The sequence below is a fragment of the Mustela nigripes genome, chromosome 1 (assembly GCF_022355385.1).
Source record: "Mustela nigripes isolate SB6536 chromosome 1, MUSNIG.SB6536, whole genome shotgun sequence".
Lineage (NCBI taxonomy): Eukaryota > Metazoa > Chordata > Mammalia > Carnivora > Mustelidae > Mustela > Mustela nigripes.
Genome location: NC_081557.1, coordinates 218,455,187 through 218,480,980, shown reverse-complemented (window position 1 = coordinate 218,480,980; position 25,794 = coordinate 218,455,187). Strand labels below are relative to the sequence as shown.

General features: G+C 36.3%; 1 protein-coding gene across 2 annotated transcripts in view; it reads right to left on the bottom strand.

Moving 5' to 3' along the window:
* Positions 1-25,794, bottom strand: part of SLIT2 (slit guidance ligand 2) — a 354,964-nt gene that overhangs the window by 29,819 nt on the left and 299,351 nt on the right. For both annotated transcript variants that reach the window (XM_059381673.1, XM_059381682.1), the window contains 4 exons: positions 25,364-25,527; positions 13,055-13,179; positions 12,790-12,887; positions 11,378-11,517 (listed from right to left, as the gene is read on the bottom strand). In XM_059381673.1, coding sequence (XP_059237656.1) covers positions 11,378-11,517; positions 12,790-12,887; positions 13,055-13,179; positions 25,364-25,527 — 527 coding nt within the window. The remainder of the gene's footprint in view (positions 1-11,377; positions 11,518-12,789; positions 12,888-13,054; positions 13,180-25,363; positions 25,528-25,794) is intronic.

Sequence of the window (25,794 nt, the reverse complement as noted above, 5' to 3'; positions counted from 1 at the left end):
GGAGAGAAACCTACAAGAGCTTCCCTCAAGACTCTCAAAAGGAATCAATCCTGCTGACACCTTGATTTCAGACTTCCAACTTCCAGAACTGTGAGATGTGAAATTTATGTTGTTTTACCCACAAAGTACCTGTTGTGGTACTTTGTTATAGTAACACTAGAAAACTAATACAGGTGGTAAATGCTAAATTATTGGAGAATTACAGTTGGGAACAAAACTTTCAATTTATACCATAATTTCTTTGCTTTCTTTTTGGCCCTTACATATTATTTCTTACTTCATTTCATGTGGCTGTCCTCTCCTTGGACTAAAATTTTCCCTTCAGTCTCTGAGATTCTCTAACAGAGTTTGGAATAAATAATACACAAAAACAGGAAGTACCCCATGACCATGACCTCTGCAGTGCCGAAGAGCCAAGGTCCAACAGAGCACAGTTGAGTAGGTGGGCTTTACATTTGTTGTGGGGCTAAAAGTCTCTCTGCAAAGCACTGAATCTGTGTAGACATGGACCAAACCCTTCCATTCCTCTCCAGCGGGAACTGGTGTTAACCATTAAGGTTTGCAGGGTAGATGTCCCTGGACTGTAATGAAGATTCTCTTCCCCTTAGGGAATTAAAACGTGAGAAAGGCCAAGAGAACCACCAGCAACTATGTCTTATAGAGAGGGAGAAAAGTGAGTCCAGTGTCTTGTTTCGTCAACTTTACAATGAATACAGGGATTGGCTTAACTTTGCACAGAGCTACATTTAACAACCACCAGATATCTACAGTATTAATTTAAAAATAATAATATCTTTTCCTAGTTTATATTATTTCTAAGACATCAAAGCTCATGATACCTGTAGGATATCTGAGCTGAATCTTATCACTAATAATAATTAACATTTCCTTCATATATTCAAATTTCTTAACCATGTTTTTTCTTAAAAAAATATTGGTTCAACTCATGACATCATTGAAAAGTTTTAGCTATAGTGATTCTTTGGCAAATCAATGAATAATGAAGATATGCAGTACAGGGGAGTTGACATTAAATGTTTTCTGAAACTAATAAGTATAGTGTAAAAGGAAATCAACCATTAATACTAGGATTAATTCACATGTACTCTGGAGTGAGAATTTCTTATTTGATCAAAAATACAAAGCTGATTTAGTTTAACAATTTTCATAATAAAATATTGGGAAGGAATATTTTGAGATAGACCCAGCCAATGGCTAAAAAACATGGATGACGATGCATGATGAAGTCCTTACTCTGGAGAAGTGTCAATCTGGAAAAACGAGAAGAAAGAAAGATGCCGAATTTTCCAGTGTTCCTTGGGTTTCATTTAGTGACTGAAATATGGATAGAATCCTGGCTTAGAGACTGGTTGAATGGTTATTATATTTTTATTTGTTATCAAAAACTATATGACCAAATTCATTATTACTCCTAAAGGGGTTCCTCTTCCTAAGGTAAATCATGCTTGCAGGAAGAAGGTATTTATGAAGAGCTAGCAGATGGACAACTAGTTGATTTCTATCTGCCAAGACATATGAGCAACAGCAAGTCTCACCTGGCCTATTCAGTCCTCAAAGCCTGCTGAGCAGGAAAGAGGTTGGTTATTTGGACTCTGGATTAGGATTTTTGGAACTTGTCCACTTCAAATTACTCCATTTAAAATATTCACTTCTTTTATACTGATAAAGCAACAGGAAAAAGTATATTTGACTTAATTAATATCTCATTTTAATTTTTCCAAAAGTTAAGTTATGAATTCAGGTTGAGGATGTCTACAACAACATGATGTTAGATATGCGCACACAACATTGCTGGAACACTCAACCATTGCTATTTCTTGCTAATGTGACCAGTTTAATTTTTTTTCTCTCAGAAACAAAACAAAACAAAACAAAAGTCTCAGAGTGCATTTTGGGAATCATGGATGTATGAAGGGTAAGAGGAAGGTTCTAGGGCTGACACTGCAGGCTGTTCTTGTTCTTATTTATAAGTTCTTATTGAACTTTTTTTTTTAATACAAAAGGATCATTAATATTGATAATAATAGAAAGGGGACTTATGACAGCAATCTGAATAAGTGAACCAGAATTCTAACGTTAAGCTTAATCTGTTTTAACATTTTCAAATATATTTGTAACAGGGGAGGAAATCTGGTTCACTCCCCCAGGACATAGAGTTTTGGAGGGTCAAATGTGTCATTCTTCAAATATCTGCATTTTGAGTTCTTGCTTGGCTCAGGAAAATCCTGAATAAATGGTACTAATTTTACCTTACTTGAAGTGGTACCGCAAGGGAAGTTGTCAAAAACAGTAACATAAAAAAATAAAATAAAATAAAACAAAAACAGTAACCTATTGGACAAAATAAATGAGATTTAATTTCTTATCAGTACACTACTTCAGGTCAAAGGATACTTTGATCTATATTTTTACATCTCTTTATTCCCATTCCATTGACTAGCAAATTGCCTGGCACAAACTAGATACTCGATGGCTGCTGAATAATGTGAAAGACAGCACTTACTTGATTGTTTTACAAAGGGGGAAAAAAAACCCACAAATTTTTAGAAACATTAATGATGGAGACCCAGGTGGTATAAAGAATACAAGGAAGAAGAGAGAATAAGGAACAGCAGTAGCAGAACTGTGTTCTGAGACCCCAGCCCGAGGTGCACCCTTGCAGGCTGGACTAGATGCCCAGACTGCAGACTCTCTGATATCCCCATAATCTCATCTGACAATGAATGACTGTTCCAACTGGAAATGGAGAGTCTGAATTCAGAAATGACTGAAGTCCGCATGTTGGCACTCAAGTGCCACGGTTGAAAAGGTAAGATAAATGGACCTAAATGTTTCTCGTGACCAACATTTTAAAATTCCATCCAATTCCTGTAAACAAAACAAAACAAAACCCAACTGTGCATTTCCCATTTGTTCTTCATTTGTATAAAAGAAAAGCATTTCTCTTTCCTCCCAACGATCTTTCAGTGTAATAAGGAGGTAGACGAACTGAGCAGAGGGAGGGATGGGTTGCTGGGAGTCATCCCAGAACTGTTCATTGAACTATACTGGGAAGAAGAGAATTTCTATTTTCTCCTTTTTTGATGAACCAGTCCAGCCCTGTTTGTTACATTTTCTGCTCAAGATGATAATCCAGGAACCAGAGCACATTAACACGAACAGATGTCTTGTCTCCGAACTGAATATTCAGTATCCTTCCCAATGATGATGGTAATAATTGACTTTATTCATCACTAAGAGTGTATTGTTTTCTTTCTTTCTCTTCCTTCCTTCCTTCCTTCTTCTTTCTCTCCTTCCCTTCCTTCCTTCCTTCCTCTCTCTTTCTTTCCCTCCCCCCTCTCTTTCTCTCTTTTTCCCTTTCTTTTCTCTTCCTTCCTTCTTTCCTTCCTTTTTTCCTTCCTTCCTTTTTAAAGAGCCAACTCTTCCTGAGGATCCTTTTTAAAAATATGATGCTTTTCTCAAAAAAAAGATTTTATTTATTTATGACAGAGAGAGATAGCGAGAGAGGGAACACAAGCAGAGGGAGAAGCAGGCTCCCTGTTGAGCAGGAAGTCCAATAAGGGGCTTGGTTCCAGGACGCTGGGATCATGACCCGAGCCAGAGGCAGATGCTTAATGACTGAGCCACCCAGATGCTCCAATATGATGTTTTCTTATTTGCATTTACTAGACTGATATCCACCCTTTAAACAGAAAGTTCAGTGACCTCCAAAATATCCTCAATAAACTACCCAGGTATTTCCCACTTTTCTACACTTAATTCCACTGTTTGTATTTCTATATAAGGAAATGATCCTGAGAGCCCATGAGTTCTTGAAGATCCAACTGCCACTGATAAATGTCCTCTGGATGTAAAAGGTGTGCAAAATGGGCCACGTGCAGAAGGGTACATGGCCACAGAGTAACCTCATGATAAATAGTTAATCATAATTCGAAATAAGAAGGCTCAAGAAAATATCCAGTACATGTAAATAATAACATGTTCTGAACAAAAAACAATTTTATGTTCTCAATTTTGTTCTAAGTAAGATGAAATGGGTTGCTCCATAATGCTTTGTTAGACAGAAAGTTTGATTAGCTTTCATTCAGAAAAGTCTTTTTTCACTTATCACATAATAAAGTAACTATATTATGCTGCTAACTTTCTTGGGATATGAGAGAAAATGGCATTGTATGGGTAAAATAACTGACCCAAATTGAACTCGAAGTGAAGAAGCAAAGCCAAACAGTTTGCCTGGTAGGCAAGTTAATGTTTTATGCATTTGACAAAATCATGTTTGATGTTTGATGCCCTGCATAAGGTATTTTCTCAATAAATATCTTTTGAATTTTTAAAAGGAAAAACTTACCTCTCCCTAAACTAAACAAAAAAGGAGGTGTTTTTCAGCGCTTCCTCATTGGAACACCAGCCTAAATAATGTGGCCAATTCCAACCACTACTGAAACTGTAGAAATATTTAACTCTGTTTTCAAAATAAATAAATCCAAATGAGTTTGAATAAAGCCTAGTTCAGCTAAACTGTCATTCTGGGCTCAGTGGGCCCTGCCTAAGAACTAAAGAGCAAATAGGACCTTTAAGATGTTTTCAGAGATTCAAATTTAAGAAGGCTTTGAAAGGTAGGAAGTTGAAGGCAAACCATATTATCTTGTTAGGCTCCCATAATATTCTCTCTAGTTAAAAGAGACTGCAAGCATGATGGTAGCTATATTGACTTTGACATAAAGTGTTATACATTTTGAGGCAGATTTAATAGCAGAAAGTGTCACTGTTATTAAGAGATCATAACACTTTGGAAATATGAACAAAGCCTAAAAAGAAAAAACAGTGAAATCCAAGAGTTCTTCAGCATTTAATATTTCCTTATACTTCAAAGTCAAATTAGGGGGTAAAGAGAACAAAAGACATTTCTAAAGTCTTTCTATTTGACATGTGCATAGAAAACAGAATTACAAAATAATAATTTAGAGAAAGATGTACTGAAAAATATGGGAAGAGAAATTTCCTTCACACATACAATTTACTTTAGGTAGGAATTTTTTCTATCAAAGTTCTCTTAAGAATTCTTATGCTGTTAGAATGGCAGTCCCTGGTATTTCTAAAGTATAGAAATTTAATATTGTAAGGTGTTTTCCCATACATGCTCCCATATTGTTCTCAAACACCTATGTTCACAGATGTCACTCACCCTGTTTTTCAAAAAAAAAAAAAAAAAAAAAAAAAAAGATGCAAGGAGTTCCAGAGTTGATAATATTAGTGCCAGGATGAGGAATCTGAGCTTTTCCCATTAGCTATACCAATTCATCAGTACCCCACTGCCCCACATGATGGAAGGTAGCTTAATCAACAGGGAAATAATTAATTAATCATGCTGGCACTGATTGGGCACTTTCTTTTTCCTTTTTTTTTTCCACTTGTAGATAAAATAGGTTGTGTGCACCTGAATTTCGTGGCTACACCTTTAACTTTTCTCAAATGTACATAAAAGACAATTATATACAGCAAGTTGAAGAGAGAGCCGAAGAGCTTGTTTACCATAAACGATCAGGCAAAGCCACTAGAGAATGTGAAAAGATCCCAAATGGAAGACAGCAGCCCATAAGAAGGGACTGATTCCAGTGGAAGGCCCCCCGAAATCACAGGGCATTCCTTGGGGTCAGTTAGACATTAGTTTGCATATGGACCCCTACTTAAAAGGTATATATCCTTGGGTTAATGTTTTCACATTTTATACGAGTTATTGCTTAAATCCTTATTGTTCACATCTACAGTGTTCTTTTAAGTTGACAATATGTCACTTAATTATGGAGTTTCTTTTATCTAAGAAAGCTACTCTCTGCTACAAAGAAGTGGACATTTAATTTCTAGTTAAGGTTCAGATTAAAAAATAGAGAATAATTTGAATGCTTTTCAAACAAAGTCAGTCAGCAGCAGGTTCTTGGAAATAGAAGGCGCCTTTTATAAACATAAGCATCAAATTTAGTCAACATATGAAACCACATGGTGATTTAAAACACTATTACACTGCCAAGCTTTTTCCTGAGAGTACATATAACTATTTAAGGGCATAGTCCTATAAGAGAACAATTGCTACTGTGTTTCTGAGATACAATCAAACCTTAAACATCCCTGTCCCAGACCACCAATTGCTTTACTTGTAAAAAGAAAAGAGGACATTTGCCCAAGAATAGTATTGGATTCATTAATCCTCTGAGGACCGCACAGGCTATATTTTCACATTCTAAAATACAAAGCCATTTTTTTTCATGTTTTTCAACTTAGCTCTGTACATAGTAAATGACCAAACACAGCATATAACCTGAATAATGCAACAGAAAAAAAAAATGAAGTCCTTAGTAAGCAGAGACAAAGAGAGCTGCTGTATAATGGACTCTATGTAGCCCTATCATCCTACACAAATGCTTCGCATACAACAGGAAATGTCAAGACAAGCACATACAGTGCTCCTGCAAGGATGCTGTGCCTGCCTGTAACACATGAAGACATCGGTCAACTAGATAAGTAAAAACCAATGTTATTAGTAATAATTCTGAATCTTTAAGATGGAATTTTCAAAGAATTCATGATTATTCCCGAGAAATGCCTATTGCTGTAATTACTCTAGGACTTCCTTTCCTGGGCCCTGATGCTTTTGGGGAGCTATATGGACCATGCTGATGTCAATGATTAGATATGGCTCTTTTTATAATTTGAAAATACTGCCTAATATGACATTCTGACAGTGTGATTCTAAAAATCAACCTCTTGGGGTTTGTAATATTTATTTTATAAAATATTTTAATAAATATACACATCTTCTAATATTTTCCATATATCAAATTACTAAAGATGTTAGTTTAAAGTTATGGGAAAATTCTCACTATTTAAACATTTTTCTATTAATACCCTATACTACACTGAATGACCTGTTTTTCATTGTAAAAACAATTCCTGTTTGTGATATCTTTAAAAAGTAAAAGCATACCAACAAGTCAAAAGTGGAAAATACTAGTCTTTCTTTTCAGTCCCCCCTTCTTCCCACTCAGAGAATTTCTTTCATAGCTTTCTAGAAATTGATAAAGTGCACTTCAGATGCCCTTTTTATGGACTTTGGCATTGCTATCCATATGTCAAGGATCCAAATGACTGATTTGACATATTAATTTCAGATTTTGCCAACATTCCTTTTACCACGTACACACAATGAAATCTATGTAGCTTTAAAAGAAAGAGGGAAACTCACATGAAAATCATAATAGACTTAAAAGGCAACTAACCTTTTTCCACCTCATTCAGATTAGCAGCTGGCAGCGACAAAGACAGAAGAGACAAAAGACTTTTTACATTGCAGTACAACAGCAGAGCACACGAAGCCAATGCGTAGCAGTAACAACAGAGAAGCCAAGGGTGAGAGCAAACTGAAGCAAGGCTTAGATTTCTTACCTACAGCCGGGCCAGACGCACAAACATGGAGTAAATGAAGCAAAAGGCAAACGCCATCACAGGGAGCGAGAGGTTCTGTGTCTAAACCGGTTCATTTAACAACCAGCAGCTCTACTTTTTAAGATGTGAACTTTATGATTTGTGTGTGGGCATTGGTGATTTGGAAAACAAAGGAATAGTGGTACAAAATGGAAAAACTAAAACGGTCTGGATATTTTTGACAAAATACATTCTAAGTCTTTACATGCCCAATTTGTACCGAAGCTTTCGTTCACTAAATTTATATAACCTCATTAATGCTATTGTGGTTTACACTGTGATCAAGGTTGTGTCTTCTCCATATACAGTCCCATGAGAACAGTGTTAAGAAACATCACCTTAACAGAGTTGATCCAGGGTTCTGACTCTCAGAAAACTTGCAAAAACATATTTTTCGATTCAACACCTGAAGTTCATACCAGAGCATCAGAACAGGTGTCAAGTTTGTCAATATTTCAGGGATGCCATAGCTACAATTTTCACTTTCATAGGTTTTGAGCTTATATAATTTGAGGGATTCCTTGAAAATTAGCTCCAAGTTATGTGCTGTTTTTAAGAAGGATATAGTAATGATTAAAAACAAAAAATCTTGCAAGCTAAAATTAAAACCTGAGAGTGAATTTTTAAATTATTTGTTTACTAATTCCAGAGTCTTACTTTCTGAACCCTTAGCATAGTAATGTTCATTTAAAATGTGAATAACTTTCCAAAAATTAATCTTATCTGAAAAATACTAGCAAGTAACCGTCATATTATACAACCAGAAGGACAGATAATGTGTTGGGTTACGTAGAAAAGAATAGTTTTGATAGTTCGGGTGGGAAAGGCATAGCAAGGATTAGATAATAAAAAACAATATTGACCCTTAAAAATTTATGTTGTCAATCCCTGCAGCAGGAAAGAGCAGTGAGTTTTTTCCTTTAATAAATCAATAACTATTACTGTGATGTTTTGGTCACAAGGGTTTAAATAAATTTAATTTCCCAACGGTGGTTCATTTTGTTTTGGATATTTTTAGCTCTGTTTTATAGCCTGCCCATCACATCATGAGTTCTCTGTCGGTCTGCTTTCAAATCTCTGAATTTTCTCTGTTAACAATATTATGTCCATTTCTGACTCTTGACACAGGTGCCAAAAATAAAACCTTTCACCATAATAATTTACAACCTTTTCCCATGAAGTTTTATTTGTTCCTGCTAAACAGTTCTCTTTCTCATTGTTTGCCTTTGGCGGTATAGAGTAAAACATCTCCAAACAGAAAAGCAACTTATGACTTGAGTGATTTTTAAGCAATGACAACATGATTATATTCCCCGAGCACAGCAGGGGTTTCTTTTCCCAGGTCTCCTACTCATTAATCAGATTCCAATCTTAAATCTAAAACAATACAGCCGCATTATTAAAAAAAAAATTCCTTCCTCACTACATACTTGGATGAAGCATGATATGAAACTCTAAAGTCCACTTTATGCTTTCCTATAATTAAAGGCCACTTATGTGCCACTGATTTCAAAATTTGCAGATGGTTACTTGATATCTTGTAAATGAGCTCATTTCACATATGAACAAAAATACTATAGCTAATGGATGGTTTACAAATGTTCCTCATATAGATATCTGCTCCAATGCCAAACTGTCAAACTCTTTGTTGCCCCCAAGACCCAGCCCAGTTACAGCGGTAATACCTTTATGTATAGTAGGCTGTGAGCTTTCTACTGAGTTCAGTGTTTTTGTTTATCCTTTACCTAAATTAAGGAAAACCAGTATTTGCAATTGCTATGACTAAAAACGTGTCAGCCTCAGTTCTTGTTGAGATGCAGATGACTCTGGAGAGATAGTTATGGCAGATTCCCACATGATGGCTTTTAGAAATGTCACATTTTGGTTAAAAAGTGGTTTTGTTAAGCCTTAGGAATTTTTTGATATGTTTTAAGGATCAGACAGGGGGAAATGCAGCTTCATGATACTTCTCAGAGGAAGCGGCACTGAACTGAATCACTTAGGATGGAGAAAATGAATTTGAGAGGAGCAGGTGTAGGAAGGAAGCTTGGAAAATGAAGGGAGAGAAGGTAAGATAAGACTCAAAAGAAATGGATTAGGAATAAGATACAGCAAATCTAAAGCCAAAGCAGGTGGACCCCTCTAAACCAACCAAGAAGAGTCTGCCATCTGATGTAAATTATCATTAAAAAAAAGGTGGGTGGGAACTGAGTACACAATGCTTTCAAGCCTAGGGTTTCATGGTGGGGGTACAGAGAAATTCTTGGTTTCTGTGCTCAGGAGCACATTGGCTAACCCAAGCATGTTTGAAATGCTTGGGTCCAATTTGTCCAGATCAAACTAAGCCCTTTTGATAATGATTAGGGCAATGCTAGGAAAACAGGATTTTTCTGTCCTAGGAAGGTACTAGGTAACAGATGTTAGTGCAAACACTGGGGTTCTATACAAGTCTAACTTAGCTCAGCCAATAAAACTCAGATTCTCAGTGGCTCCAAGGGCTCCAGAATCTGTGCATGGAGGTCAATGGCATGTCTCTGAGGCATGACACAAGTAGTATTACTGTGAATGTGAAAGCTGTGTAGCACCTACACTTCCCAACCATCTCAGGATGGGTATTTGCTATCCTTTATTAATGTACAATATCAAGGAATTCAAACTAGCCACTAAGGGCCCCAAGGGCTACATTTATGTGATAGAACAAATACGATCCAACATGTTCACATTTCTACTGGAAACTTTATATATTACATTGCATGCTTCACTGGCGTTAAAGAAAAAAAAAACACATATCATGGAAGAGAGAGGTTGAAAGGCACTCAGACAGATCTGGGATGTCAAAACAGAACACTTCTCTTTTACCTAACATTTTCCCACCAAGAAAAGTACTTAATAAAATGCAAAGTTTGAGTATTCCATAAAAGCTTAAATTTCAATGGTATTCTGACAAATCCCTGGGAAAGTGGATCATGCAGATGTGCTCTCATCTTTTCGTGTTTAGAGATGTTAACCCCAGTCATCTACATAGTTATTTTACCCTCTGATATTCTTAACTATGCATTAAAATTGTAAGGAAATAAATGATTAAGGAAAAAAACCCATCAAAATGAAAATGGTAATTTTGGAAAGAGTGACAGAATCTACTTTCCCACCTTTTCTTACAAATAAAAGGCGTAACATTCTCCTTTTCTCTATCAACTGTAAAATGCAGTGGTTTATTACAGAAACAAGAATCTAACTATTATGCTTCTCATTCACAGTCCCCCAAAATCGATCAAAACAGATATTCTGACATAACCGGTGGGTCTAAACCTGACGTTGGCTTTATAATAAATTGGTTTGTGCAGAGAAGTTTACCAGTTCACAAAGACAGGAAATTTTTTACCCCCGGATACAAAATATCGGGAAAAAAGTTGATAATTATAAGATTAACCAGAGTGCTCAATATCTTCTTGATTATAATTTATTTTGAAGGACATGATGGACACAAGTAATTTCAAATGCTTTGTTATGTTTTGCCTATGTGAAAAAAATGTCCCCCCTTTTCACCTATGTATTATTGGTGGGTTGGTTTGTATAAGAAAAATGCTTTGCATGAAAAATGTTATCCAACCGTGGGACTAAAAGCTTCAGAATGAGAACTTCTTTTTCTGCTGGATAGAATGACTTTATGTAGATGCCTGTGTTCTGAGCCTGATTGGTCTTTCATTTGGTTGGCCGAAACCCTCTTAACTGTCCGTTATTCACATTATATCTAATTTTCAAAACACCTACCAGTTACTGAATAATACAATGTCTTACTACACATATACGGCACATTGGCAGTGATGCTTTCAAACAGACACACTATTGATGGCACATAATTTCCTACTCTTCCTACCTGTGTATTCAGGTGGACAAAGGCACGTGTAGTTATTAATTCCATCGACACACGTAGAGTTATTTTCACAGTCATTATCTTCACAGTCGTCAACATTGACTTCGCAATTTTCTCCTTCAAATCCATCAGCACAAATACACCTGAACACCAGCGGGAGAAAAGGCAAAAAAAGAAAAAAAAAAAGAAAAGAAAAAAAGAAAAGAAAATAAAACCATATTCGTGCTGCCTTTTAAAACCATATGGTCCAAAAATTGAAAATAAAAAACTAAACACATCAATTACAGACATTTTAACTGTAAGAAATTGAGTTTTAAGATACTTTTAAATGACATGTAGTAAGCATGAATTTAAAGTAGTATCTGCCAAATCAGAAATAATTTGAAAAAGAAAATTTATGCTGGCTGCAAGATGGCAAATAATCCATACGTCAATACATCCAGTATATTCACAGGTCTAAAACACAAGCAAAGTTTATAGCCCTAAATATCTTAATCTCAACTTTTGCCCTAATAAAATGATTCACGCTTCTCTGCTCATAAATGAGGAGGAACTGGTTCTGACTTTAAAAATTACACCACCTCCTATCCTAGCTATTTTGTTCCTCATGTCTCAAAACAAAAAAGAAATATGATATTAAAATTACATCTTCCTTGCCATTATAAAATGTAAATGTTCTTGTTAAGTCTCAATGAATACAATATTTCAATGACAATAAAATATTGTACACTTGCTCTTGATAGGAATCAGAATAATCTTTTAAGGGACCATTTCATAACAGAATGTAGAAATGAAGAATACTTATAAAAAGTGATATTTCTAACAAGCTTTGTAGTAGATTAACATTCTATATGAAATTATTACTGCCATTATAAGAACTCTATTTCATAATTCATGAAGTACATCTGAAGTAATTGTACTATATGATTAAATAATTCCAGATTAAAAATGTTCACAGCATGTTTGTCTACTCATTTTGTGGTCTGGAAATGAATCATTAATTTTCTGTTTCAGTGGGACCCACATCTTATCTTTACACACTGTCTGTTAAAGCAATACACAAAGCAACAGATGAATATACAACTTGAAGTAGGAGACTATTGCCTATTAATTAGCATAACAGAGTCACTGCTTTGTCTTGACCTAATCTGAGTGTATGAATCATACCACATGCACATGCATGTTTTAAAAAATGTCTTAATTTTATAGCATCATGAGCTGAGAATACTGTAATGTCTCCACTTGTTTTTCATATTACAGTATTTCTGTGAAGGACTAATACATATTGTCCTGATGAATACATTTTTGGTATTCTTTTAAAAACAACACTCTTTAATTTGAAAAGGAACATGAATGTTTGCTTAATTATTCCTGCCCCAATGCTTCAGACAGAATATTATAGACTAATGACATACCAGAATCCATCTTTTTCCCCTTCCTTTAAGTGGCAAGTTCCTCCGTGTTGACATGGGTTACTGATGCATGCATGAATTGGGACATCACAGTCCTGCCCCTAGAGAAAGAATGACCAAGCAAAGTCAAGTGTGAATAAAAGAAATCTCTCTCTCTCTTTCTTTCATTCTGTATATATACATATATATATATAACAATAGAATAATGAGGACCCACCAAAGAAAGCTATGTTTTCAGATCAGAGTTCCCTCAAAACCTTCTACTGACCTTGAAGCCATAGGGACAAGTACAGCGATAAAAGTCAACTGGATCATTGTTACAGGTGCCATCGTTTTTACATGGGTTTGATAAGCAGGGATTACATTTAGCTAGAATACTGACATCCACAGGACCTGAAAATTAATTAAAAAATATAAGAAACCCATGCTTTGTATTTTTAGTTCTCTTAAATTATTTAAATGCCTTAATGTAACAGTAGATTTCATATAAAAATATTGGTCACATATCTGTATGTATTTCTCTTCCATGAATAGAACAGAAGTCAACATCATTGTACAATGTTCAAGAATTCAACAGGAGACCATCTCATTGAGAGGCATGGTGAGAGTGCCCAATGTCAGAGCGGGACTATGGGCTGTGAGCTTAAGTGGTTAGGATCTGCTGTTCGTGATGCCAGTGTCATGGGATCAGTCCCCTCGCAGACCAAATAGCCTGTGTGGATGCATTCCACGGCCATTGCCTGCACTTTAACTTCAGCCAGCTGTCATGGAAATGCATACCTTTGATCCCAAAGAGGACTCTGTGTGTGTGTGTGGGGGGGGTATTGGGGGATGTGTGGGTGAGTTTAATGCATAAATAGAAATACATCAGTGCAATAAAAAATACAAGAGTATGCACCTGCCCAGAAATCATTAGTCCAGTACTTTACTTTCACACACAGGAGATAGAAAACAGTGTCACTTTCATGCATCTGGAAATAAACCAAAAATGTAATTTCCACTATATTCTCCCTCATAGCCTTTTGGTTCAGTATGTTAACACATTAGCACAGGCATGTGGAGGGTGAGAATTCTGCTTTTTTTCCCTCCAAGAAGAAAATACTGTCAAAAAAAATCTTCATTTGCAATCTCACCTTTGGGAGACACACTTTAAAAATCACCTGATCCATGAAAGGTTTCGATTAAAGGCAGATTCATTTGCAGCCATTTTCTTTTGCTTGCACATATTCATTCCATAAATGGCTAACAATGTGGAAACTGTACTGTCTTTGATAAAATTATGTTCCACTGAGGCTACTTTTGGCCATATTTCTGAGAGCTCATTAGACCGCCTCTTGGCAACCGATGAGGACAGTATCAGGGTGACATATTCATCTATATAAAATGCACATATTTTATACATAAACATTAATTATGTTTCTGCCATCAGCAATATCTCTGTAGTTCTTTATCCTCACTGGAACAAGCGGGATAATTCCAGCTGTAAGCTCATCCCACGTAACTTCCGACGGTTCAGCATACCCCTTTTCCCACTATCGCTGACCTAACCTTCTAAGATCGCTGCACCCGACAATTGTAGGATTTCTGCTCATATAAGCTACCATTCATCAAACTTTTCTACAGATTGGAGTTTATGTTTGTGAGTTATTGGTTTGCTCACAGAAACAGAAATACCATGTGAATTATCAGGTAGGCATAAGAACTCTGCATAACTGTGTATTCCCTTACCCAAGAAAATACAAATCCAAGTTCATGTAATGGTTATGGAGTGACATCCAAAAGAGGATACTGTTCTGTATTTGTCGGTTTTTCTATTAGCAAAACCCCTGAAATCTTTCTATGAAGAGATTTCTGTTTCTTTTTTAAACATCTGGAAATGGATGGCAGTTCTGGGAATGACTGCATTAATGGAAAGGGGTGGTATTTACTTCCAAGGACACCTCAGTCACCAGAGAGGCCCTGCCAGTGTCTCCTTCACTTTGTCTTGGTGACCAGAGTAACTAATGCAGTTTTATATCAAATCACAGCTGGAAAATTGCTGGAATGAAGAACAAAGTGATGCTCAGGGACATTTAACTTCTCACCCCCTCCCCGATGTGTTTATTAAGGAAATTTAGCTATTCAGCCCACTGAAGAAATAAATGCTGGCATTTGTGTTAAATTAAGATAATACCCCAGTATAAATAGCCTTGTGTCTGCTAACCTCTTAATGCTTGGGAATCTGCAGTAGAAAAGCAAGTAGTGGGTACCTTAGCTAGGGCAGAAGAGAGAATCTAACTTGGAAAAAAGGTGCAGGGGGAAACAGCTACGAAGGTATGCAAGCAAAACAGAACATCAGCAAATGTGTGGACTGTTAACACTCAACTGGCCACTCCGCAAGAAGACCTTGAGGACAATTGTCTCTTGGTCTATTTCTGTGCTTTCGACCTTGTAAGACTGCAGTTTGAATAGAGGAGTTCAGGGTTGGCAGTTTCTATGTTTATGCTGTGGAATGTGATATTTTTCAAAAATTATGTTTAATTGGTTAGATCAGAAGCCAGAGATTGTTTCAAGAAAACCAATTAAATATATCCTGAAGACTGTAATAGAGTACGCGGATATCAAAATTGCCAGCCTGGAGTATTCCAGCTTAGCACAGAGCCAAGATTTATTTAATAAATATCCACGGAACTATATCTACTATATTAATCAATAAGCACTAATTTCTCCGCTTTTTTTCCCAGGACCAAATTCGGTTTCCTATATAATTATTCCTGCTCAACTATTTTCATTACCTGGAATTTCTTATGGGTAAAAACCACATGAGATCATTGCCCCTTCATCTATATTCAGTTTAGCTGAAGGAATCAAAATATCACCCTTTCCCACTTGCACTGGTGTTTCCTGATCTCTTTCTTACACCTGTAAACTGCCTCGGTGGCATCAAAATTAGGATTATAGTTCTAAAATACTGAGTTCTAACTTTTTCATGTTCCTAGAGTTGACTACTACAGATAGCCTTCTACTCGCTTTTTCTTTTACAAACCCTTCTTTTAGGGAGGGAGACAAACCATAAGTGACTCTTAATCTCACAAAACAAACTGAGGGTTGCCGGGGGGAGGGGGTTTGGGAGAAGGGGGTGGGATTATGGACATTGGGGAGGGTATGTGATTTGGTGAGTGCTGTGAAGTGTGTAAACCTGGTGATTCACAGACCTGTACCCCTGGGGATAAAAATATATGTTTATAAAAATAAAAAAATTAAAAAAAAATAAAGTCAATACTTCATAGATAATTTCTTATTTCTAGTTCCTGAGGTTGAATGCAGGGTAATTCAAAAAGTGTTTGTGAGTTATCAATTCCAAACAGTCTTTAATATCCTCAAGTACCATAAGAAGATGTAATTCGTATTTGTTTTATTTTTATTACTTACTTTATTTTCTCATTTAGATTATGATTCCTTCTAACTAAGCATCCTTCCTATAATGTGATACCACCCGTTTATCTAAATCTGCTCATTTCTATAATCTAAACCCTCAGAATTTATATCCCTTGTATCTGGCTCTCTCCTTTCATTCCTCTTCCCACCAATATATTGTTCCTCTTCTAAGTCTACCTTCTATTTTCTCTTTGTCTTCAATTTGTGATTTATTTTCTAGCCAGGATGCTTTCTCTGAGATCCTTTCCTGCAAAGTTCTTATGCAAGGGGAAATGACATCTTTAATCCATTTCTATAACAAGGAGATGATATCACAGCAAAAGAGTGATACTAAAGTCATAGCAAAATTGTAAAAGAATTAGCACAGCTCATTAGAAAAAAAAAACCACAGGTACAGTTTTGAACACTTGATTATTCCCAGATGAAGGATGTGCAGAGATAAGAATTAACCAAGTCTCTTATCATAATGCAAGTAATCTTGGAACAGAGAATCTGAGGTCCATTACACTAAGTTAGCAACCCATATTTGTTGGTAAGTGCGTGGAGCTAGAATAATGGTAGCCAACTCAACGGGTTGCTTTAAGCATTAAATGAAATGGTAGTGAGTTTTGAGTACAAAATACAATGAGAGCAAACACAGAAGCCACAGAAAGTTCTGACAGTCTTCCTTAGACTTCCAAAGAAGGTGAGTAGCTGAGAGGAACATAAGTGGCTCACTTAGGAAGAGAGAGGAAGTCTTCCTCTGCTTGTTAGCTTCCATTTTAGCACAAAGGCAAACTAGAGGTTTTTATTTATTCATTCATTATAGGTTTCACTGGGTACCTTCTGTCTATGCCAGGAGATGCTGAAATGTGGAAAAACTGTGGGGACTATTATCATCAGAATCATGGGGGAATGGTAGGGAGCACTGCGAAATAATTATTCACAGGGTAACAACACCTAGAGTTAATGATTTTATGTGTTTAAGGACTAACTGAGATTCGTACATTTAGCGTGGACAACCACCAGAAACATTACAACATTGGAAGGGAACTTTAGTTCTTAAACTGCTGCCTGGCAAAGAAATATAGCTTCCTTGCTGATACAACCTCACCAATCTTCAATCTTTCCACCTGCCCAAAGTTAACTAGTCTCAAGGAATTTTAAATGATTGTTAACACATTAGCCCTTATAGGATGTGTGCCACAGAGAAGAAAAAAAGAAATCCTGCTTCAGAAATACAGATGTTTACTAATGTCACTGAAATGAAGGAGGGCATTCTAGGATAACTAGGTTGATTTAAGATTCTGTCTTGACTTCAGAGAGCCCTCTAGCATCAGTGGTATGGATTGGAAGTGTGTTTAGCTTAATGATTCAAAGGGAAAACGAGCCAAAAGTTTGGTTAACAATTTGTCTTTGCCAGCTACTTTAATCTTTAACAGACAAACTGCTGGACCTCAAATCCATTAAAGCTTGTAGGCAGACTTGCTTACTTGACTGAAATCACTAGCTATGCACCTGACACCAATATCACCACCCACTGAGAATTGCATTCTCACTTTGATTTATTACTAAAAGCTCCAGACACAAATTTCTAACTATATCCCAGAGTCCGCCTTCATTCTGGCATCCCTTGGAAACCCAAGTCAAATAAGAGAATGCTCTAGCATTGCCCTTGTATAAAGTCAAAGGTACATCAAAGACAACCCAGGGAAAATGTAGGGGGTATTTGATGTTGGGCATAATTAACTAAAACGAGGTTTTTATTTAAAACCCCAAAACTCTAAGCTCTGCTTGCTATTACATTGCTGCATTTCTTAAGTGTTAATATCAAATGCATATTTCTTAACAACATTCCATCATTAAGTCATTCATTTATCAAATATTTATTGAGGTTCTACTTTATTGAGGAGCCAGGCAGTAAGCTAAGTTTTGGGAGTTCAAAGGTAAGTGAAATGTTGAAATTTCCGGAAAAACTTACAGTTCAGCAGTAGAGACATGTATATACGTCAATTATAGAATGCACTTGCAAGAGGATGTCGGAAATGAAAATGCGTGTTTTGGAAAACGTGTTATAAGTTTCTGCAAGCCTGCGCAGGGGAGGAATTCACTAGGGTGCACGGAAATATTAAATCCGTAGTTTGTTAGAAAAATCATGCCTGACATTTGGAGCTATGGGATTGAAATCAGTTAATTAATAGGGGTAGAGAGAGCATCTTCTATATGTCAGTATTAAAGAATGTAAGAAAAAGGTGTCAGCAAAGGAATGAAGAAAGAGCAAAGAGAATGTACAAGAAGGACCAGTTAGCTACCAATGGCTAAGACGACAAACAAAGAGGACTAAAAAGAAGCCGGTGAAATTGGCAAGATGGAAACCGCTGGACTCCCTGTAGTTCTACTGTAGGATTGGGGATGGTTGACAGATAATAAGGGGTTAAAAATCTTACAAATCTGAATTACATAAATGATTGAACAAAAACACGAAGGCTGCATATTACACCTCTGGGATCACTAGGCTTGGCTATTTCCTATATATACATGTGACCTCAGGCCAATAAAAGAACTTCTTGAGTCACAGCTGAATGGAAAAGGACAATAATTATTTCATGAAATTTTATCACGGGATTGAATATCGATGTACAATATTTAAGAGCAGAATACGAATTGCTGGTTCTCATCACCTATTAATATTAATGTCTGTTAAAATTTTCCCAGTGTTTTAAGTTTCCAAAAGTATAATGAAAAATAGTCCTTGTTAAAAAAAAAAAAGAAAGAAAGAAAGAAAAAGAAAAATAATCCTTGTTTGTTTTTTAAAGATGGTCCTTTTGGCAGCTAACTATGTACAAACCTGAATATTTTCTTTGGCCAGTGAACAATTCATAATCCCAGAAAAGCTAAGTTTACTTCAAAATTATAATTATGTACTGGTGCTAATAAATTTGAAAATGTAAAGAGAGAATCCCAAGCAGACCCCCACTGAGGGTTGAGTCCAACACAGGGCTCAATCCAATGACCCTGAGATCATGATCTGAGCCAAAATCAAGTCAGAAGCTTAACTGAGTGAGCCACCCAGGCACCCCTGGGCTATATTATTTAATTGCCTAAGTGGCTAAGGACAGTATTAACCAGTAATTCTGAGACACAAAACAAAGACCTCAAGATTTTCAAGAACTTCTCTAAAAGAAAGATGTTGATCTTGCTAAAGAAAAAAAAAAAAAAGCCAGTATTACTATATTACTGCTGAGAAATGTGGAATTTCCCCCAGGAATCCCAGAATTTAGAGGAATCTTAATATATAAAATTAGTGGGAGAGATTCTTGCGGTGGTGAAATGTTGATAATCTTGAGATATATAAAAGTCCTGGGTTTTCTGACCCTTTATCTGACATTTGTAAATGAAATAATGAAGTATGTTGAGAACCATATTCCTGCTTCTTTATCTGAGCTCATGGCTACCAGACACCTATCCATTTGGGGCTCCTCGTCTCTACTTGACTCACTATGAGAATCTCCTAAAGCCTAATGGACCTGGTGATATCAGTTACAATTCCATGATTGTTTGATTTGGATATATGGTATTAATATCTTTTTTTAAAATATTAAATAAACAAATTTATTTATTTTTGAGAGAGAGAAAGAGAGAGCATGAGTGCACACAAGTGAGGGGAGGCGCAGAGGGAGAGGCAGACTCCCTGCTGAGCACTGGGCTGGATCCCAGGACCCTGAGATCATGACCCCGACTGAGCCACCCAGGTGCCTGTGTTATTAGTATTTTACATATATTTCCATTGCCAAACCTTCATTTTGTTTTGAAATTATCTGATTAAATGTATTTATCAGTATACTATAAACTCCATGAAGACAAGCATCTTTCTATGTCTTGTTTACAACATACACTAGATTCTTAATACCTTGGAACTCTGCCTGGTGTGTAACAGGAACTCACATAATATTTGGTGAAGGAAAGAAGGAATATATCATTCATTTCCACCAGACTTTTCACTCTTTGGCACATTTAAGTGTTTAATAAATGTCTATCAAATTAAAGGTGAACAACTTTAGTTGTCTATAGAGCTAAATCTTTTTGAACCAAGAGCAATAAAAAGAATATCAGAAATTAACAATATTTTGCATTCCATGGGGAGGGCAAAAATCTCTGTTTCCCTACAGACTGCTTGATTATTCTAACATCTCGTGATAGTTAAAAGATGGACTGGAAATTTGGGTTGTCAAGAGAAGTCGTGACCATTTACTACCCACTCAAGAGTGTTCTAATCTGGGTATTAATTAAATGTTCTCTAATAATCTACTTCATCCCGTTAATTTATTTCTGTTGTGCCCTGAATCTATGATATTTAACACAAAGAAAATACTCTGAAAAATGTAGGATAAAAATCGTTAACTGAATATATTCTTCAAAATAATGGCCTAGCCTTTCCTAGCAGAGAAAACATTTAAATTATATTTATACATAGCTATATAAACATGGGTTCAATTAAAGGATATTTATCTTCCTGTGGTAATTTGAAATTACATATTTACAAATATTAATATTAGGAACATGTACTTACATGCTTTTCATGAATAAAATAAAACCTATTAAACTGGCATAACTATGGGAAAAGTTAAAATATTAAAAACTCAAATTATAAAATATTTAAAGAAGTGTCATTTTACTTCTTTCAAGCTCATAAGGCCTGTTAGCTCAAAAACTCAGTACTCAGTAGATTTCTTAGAGTGAATTATTTTAATTAGCAGATTAGAGTATTTTGACTTTTACTAACCCACCTATTATGAATAAATACTTTTAGCAAAGCATATGAAAGTGATTCAAATTTTTCATTTTCTAAGTATGTTCTAATAGAAAAATGGCACTCTTCTTTATTTTGATTTGTATTGAGAATATTCTTACTGAAAACTATAAAGTAAAGTTCAGTGGTAAACACCGGAGTCAGTGAGTCTAAAACTCTGGCTCCTTGTCTTAGCAGCTGAGTGATGCTGAACAAATGACTTAATCTCTCCGAATTATATTTTCGTCTCCAAAATGGGAAAATAACAGTATTTGCTTTAGGAATGATACAAAGATTACAAAAGATAAGTAAAATCTTCAGCATAATGCAAACCCTCGATATAAGCTGTTGTTAGTAATTATTTACTATTATCAGCAGTAGTTACAGTAGTAGTGGCAAAGATGCGATCTGAACTGTCAAAAATCGTCAACTAGCAGAGTCTTAAGACAATGAAGCTTCACAATAGTTTGACAAATACCAAGAAATGATGGCAAAGGGCATTATGAGTTTCAATATTTGCTATCACTCTAAAAGTATATTAAAGTATATATTAAGTATAGAAAAACTGAGCAAAGTTAGTCTGCCAAATGCAATTAGACTCTATTTGGTGAGTTCTGCATGTCTGCGTGTCTTGTCACCTGCCCTACGCCCAAGTGGTCTGCTACCCAGTTTATGGTATGGCTTGAAATAGAGACAACCTGTTGACATGAGAACTTCATGGATACTAAACTGAATCACAGTTCCAGCATTCTCCTGCAACACAGCTCTGCTTCTGTGGCATACTCCTCACGCTTGACAGCCTGCCCCAATGATTGGCTTAGATACACCTGCACTCAGCTTTTCACCACCACTCTCCTCTGACACCATTTCTTCCTCTGAGCTTTTGTAGAACCACACTATCCAACATGGGAGCCAGGAGCTGTGCCTGACACTTCCAGGTTAAATCTAAATTAAATACAATTAAAAATCTGCTTCCTCTGTTGCATTAGCTACCTTTCAGCAACTGTACATGGCCAGTGACTATCGTGTCTGATTGTGCAGATACAGAACATTTTTATCACTGCAGGAAGTTTTATCATGCATCCCTGATCCAGATTAATATTCCCTCAAGCATATTTCCATTCACGCCACACTAAGAACTAAACAAGATGCTATTAAAGGAAAAAAAAAAAAAAGTCAGAGCACTGAGATGGCTTAGTCAGTTAAGCATCTGTCTTCAGCTCAGGTCATGATCTCAAGGTCATGGGATCTAGCCCTGCATCGGGCTCCCTGCTAAGCGGGGACTCTTCTTCTCCCTCTCCCTCTGTTCCTCCCCTCAACTCATGCTCAATCGCTCTTTCTGAAATAAATAAATTAATTTAAAGAAAAAGGTCAGATAATTTAACTATATCTTGAGTTAAAGTCATTTATGTATGTGTGTATATATTGGACTTCTGAGAATGTGTAATAAAAGATTGTGAACAATGTCTGTCAGAGAATCGAATGCAAGTATGTAGCTTTTCTCAAATTTGTATTATCATGAAATATTGTTTAAAGAAATATCTCCAGGGAACTCTAAACTTTGAGAAAAATACATAAGCACCAGCATTTTTTTCAGAAAGGAGAAAACAAGTTTCCCTGGGTACAGAGAAATATAACAAAATCAGTTTACAGTTTGTAAATACAGATTGTATTTGCCCATACAATCTTTCTAAAACACATCTGCCTGATGAAGATGCCCAAGGGAAAGTTTTAATGTCAGATTCTCTTTCCCTGCCTCTCATCTGACAATCTCCTGCACTTTCCAAAACAATGATATGCCTTAACAACACACTAGAAACTTTGGGGCACTGCCCCAAAGAAACAACTACAGTTACAAAAGAATATCACAAAATGTCAGTTATCTGCAAAACCTCTTGCAATCAATGCACATAATCCCAGAGAGGCATTTCCAGTGAAGTTTTACTTTCAGTTTTTTAAAAAGGTCTTATATATATATTTATTTATTTACTTATTTGTCAGAGAGAGAAAAGAGAGAATGAGCACAAGCAGGAGAAGTGGCAGGCAGAGGGAGATGCAGGATCCCTGTTGAGCGACAAGCTGGATTTGAAGCTCGCAACCAGGACCCTGATCATAACCTGAGCCCAATGTAAGTGCTTACTCACTGAGCCACCCAGGCATCCCTCAATTTTTAAAAAAACATTAACATGCTGATAAATAATCATGATGTCCCAAGCAATGGTGCATGGGTATTAACAGCAATTCAATTTTAAGAAAAATTTCAAAACTCAAAGATTTTTGGACATTTAAAAAATTCAAATTTTTTATATATATACATATATACATATACACACACACCCCTTTGGAGCAAAAAAATGAGACAATTCTCCAAGGTACTGGAAATAGAAACTCAAGAAAAAAAACAGAAGTTCAAGTAAAAGAACAGTGTGAAATCTACAGAGAATCTTGTTTTTGTCTCTGTTAAATTAGCCGTGATATTTAGATTCCATCTAATACATTTAGAAGAATAACAAGAGTTTTTTTGTTTTTTGTTGTATTTGTTTTTGTTTTTGTTTTTTTAGGGGTAGGGCCGTGAGGGGTAGAGGCAGAGGTGGAAAGAGAATCCTAAAGAGCCTCCTTACCCAGTAGGACGCCTGACCTGGGGCTTGACCTCACAACCCTGAGTTCACGACCCTGAGATCATGACCTGAGCCGAAATCAACAGTTGGGTGCATAACTGACTGTGCCACACAGACGCCCCTGGAAAAGTGTTGTTTCAAAATGTCAGTACTTAAAACGCACTGCAAACTACATCTTTTGCAGCCATTTACGGCTATGAAAAAGCCTCAGATGCTATTTAAAAAAAAAAAAATGCTTGGAGGGAATATGGTTTTTGGAAATTCTTTCTTTGATCAGTAAAACATTGCTTGTCCTACATCACAGTGTTGCTGGTGTTCTAAAGTGCTATGATAATAAAATTGTCACTGAGTGCTTACTGTGTGCAAGGCAAGGTGTTTTACACATATTAATTCCATTGATCTTTTCCCCCAGCTGTACTGAGGAGTAATTGACAGTAACTGTATACACTTAAAGGGTACGCGATGTGGTGATTTGATACACACATACTCTAAGGAATGATTAATAAGATCAAGGTATTTGGCATATCTAGCTCCTCATATAGTTAACCTCTGTGTGCTTGTGGTGAGAACCCTTCACATCTATCCTCAGCAACTTGCCAGCATAATACCATGTAATTAACTCCACTCACGATGTTGAACATTAGATCCTCGGAACTTATCCTTATCACAAAGACTGTGCCCTTTAACCTATATCTCTCTCCCCATTTCCCCCTTCCCTCCACCCCTGCAATCTATCATTGTCTTGTTTCTGTGACATCAGCATCTTCTTTACCATTTTTTTTTTAAATTTCACATGTAGTAACTTATCTAATCTTAAAAATAACATTTTCACATAAGTACTACCATTATCTCTGCATACACATGAGGAAACAGAGGTACAGGCTGACTAAGCTATTAAACTCAGGTTATATAACTATTGTAATGGGAAGCTGGAAACTCACACCATGACCCAGTGCATATCATGACCTACTTAGACGGTTTCCTACCTCAAATGTTTAAGTGTGGGAAGTTTTTCTTCAGCTAGGTTTGCAAGCCTTAGGAAGCAAGAACGTACTGTATACTTCTCAACCTCCACAATACTGGGATTTAGTTTTATACATAAAACATTTAATAAAATCAAGTTCAATAGGGGTTATCTCTAGGTATTGTGACTGATACATAATTTTAGTTCTTGAAGGCATATACTGTTTGTTATTGTTAACATCTTCCTATTTTGATTTTTTATGTAAAGCATAGATGACTCTTTAATAAGAGAAGAGAAAGTATTTGTTACTAAGGCACTATTTAGAATCCACAGATACATAAAACAAAGGGAAAAGAAAGGGATACAAACAAGCAATAGACACTCACATCAACATAGGAGGCGAGTCAGAGGGTTTGGCCTGAACACTCGGGAGGGCTTGCTTCTCCTTACCTGGCATCAGGAAGCCACAGGGCCCTGGCAGCCCTGGGAGCAGGGCACACGTTCAGACAAGCCAAAAGCAAAATATTGTACTTGTTAGAGGCTATGAGAGAAATTTCCAGAAATTGTGTACTCTTCATTTCGCCATATATTTTAATGAAATCTTAGACATTTCAACTAATTACTTCTGCAGTTTATTTGAAAAGCCTGGTTCTTTACTTGGGCTCCTCTGGTAACTGCTCAGTCCTGTGCAAGCAGTCATTAGTCATTATTTATTAAAGGCTTTTCAGTTGTGCCTTTGAGGTCTAGCAGCCATGTCTTTCCTTTAAAATTAATACAGGGAATTTTTCTTTAAATGGTTAAAAGTCATACCTTGACATGTAAATTTTTTGGAAGGAGTCGTGAGTAGCAATTTATCTGCCATTTCTCCAGGACCGGCACAGCGAGCAATTCCGGGTTCTTTGTATTCTGACTTTACCCAGTCCGATAACCACTGCATGTTACAATCACAGTAAAGAGGATTGGCTCCAATTGCTCTGGAAAACAACACCACAGAAGCACACACACACACACAGCATGGATGTATTGTTATTTCCTAAAGGAGCATAACTCAAAGTGACGCTCAGGAGAAAATCCCTATAGATTTATGGATAACAATTTAGAAGAAAATAGAGACATCAGGGATTCCCCATTTTCCTGAATTATGTGCAGCTGGGACTTAGGGGTTAGTCACTAGCCTTAGAATTGACCTGGGCTCTATAAGCTGTTCCTGTATTTGCAGAGACAGGTTTATTTTTGGTACA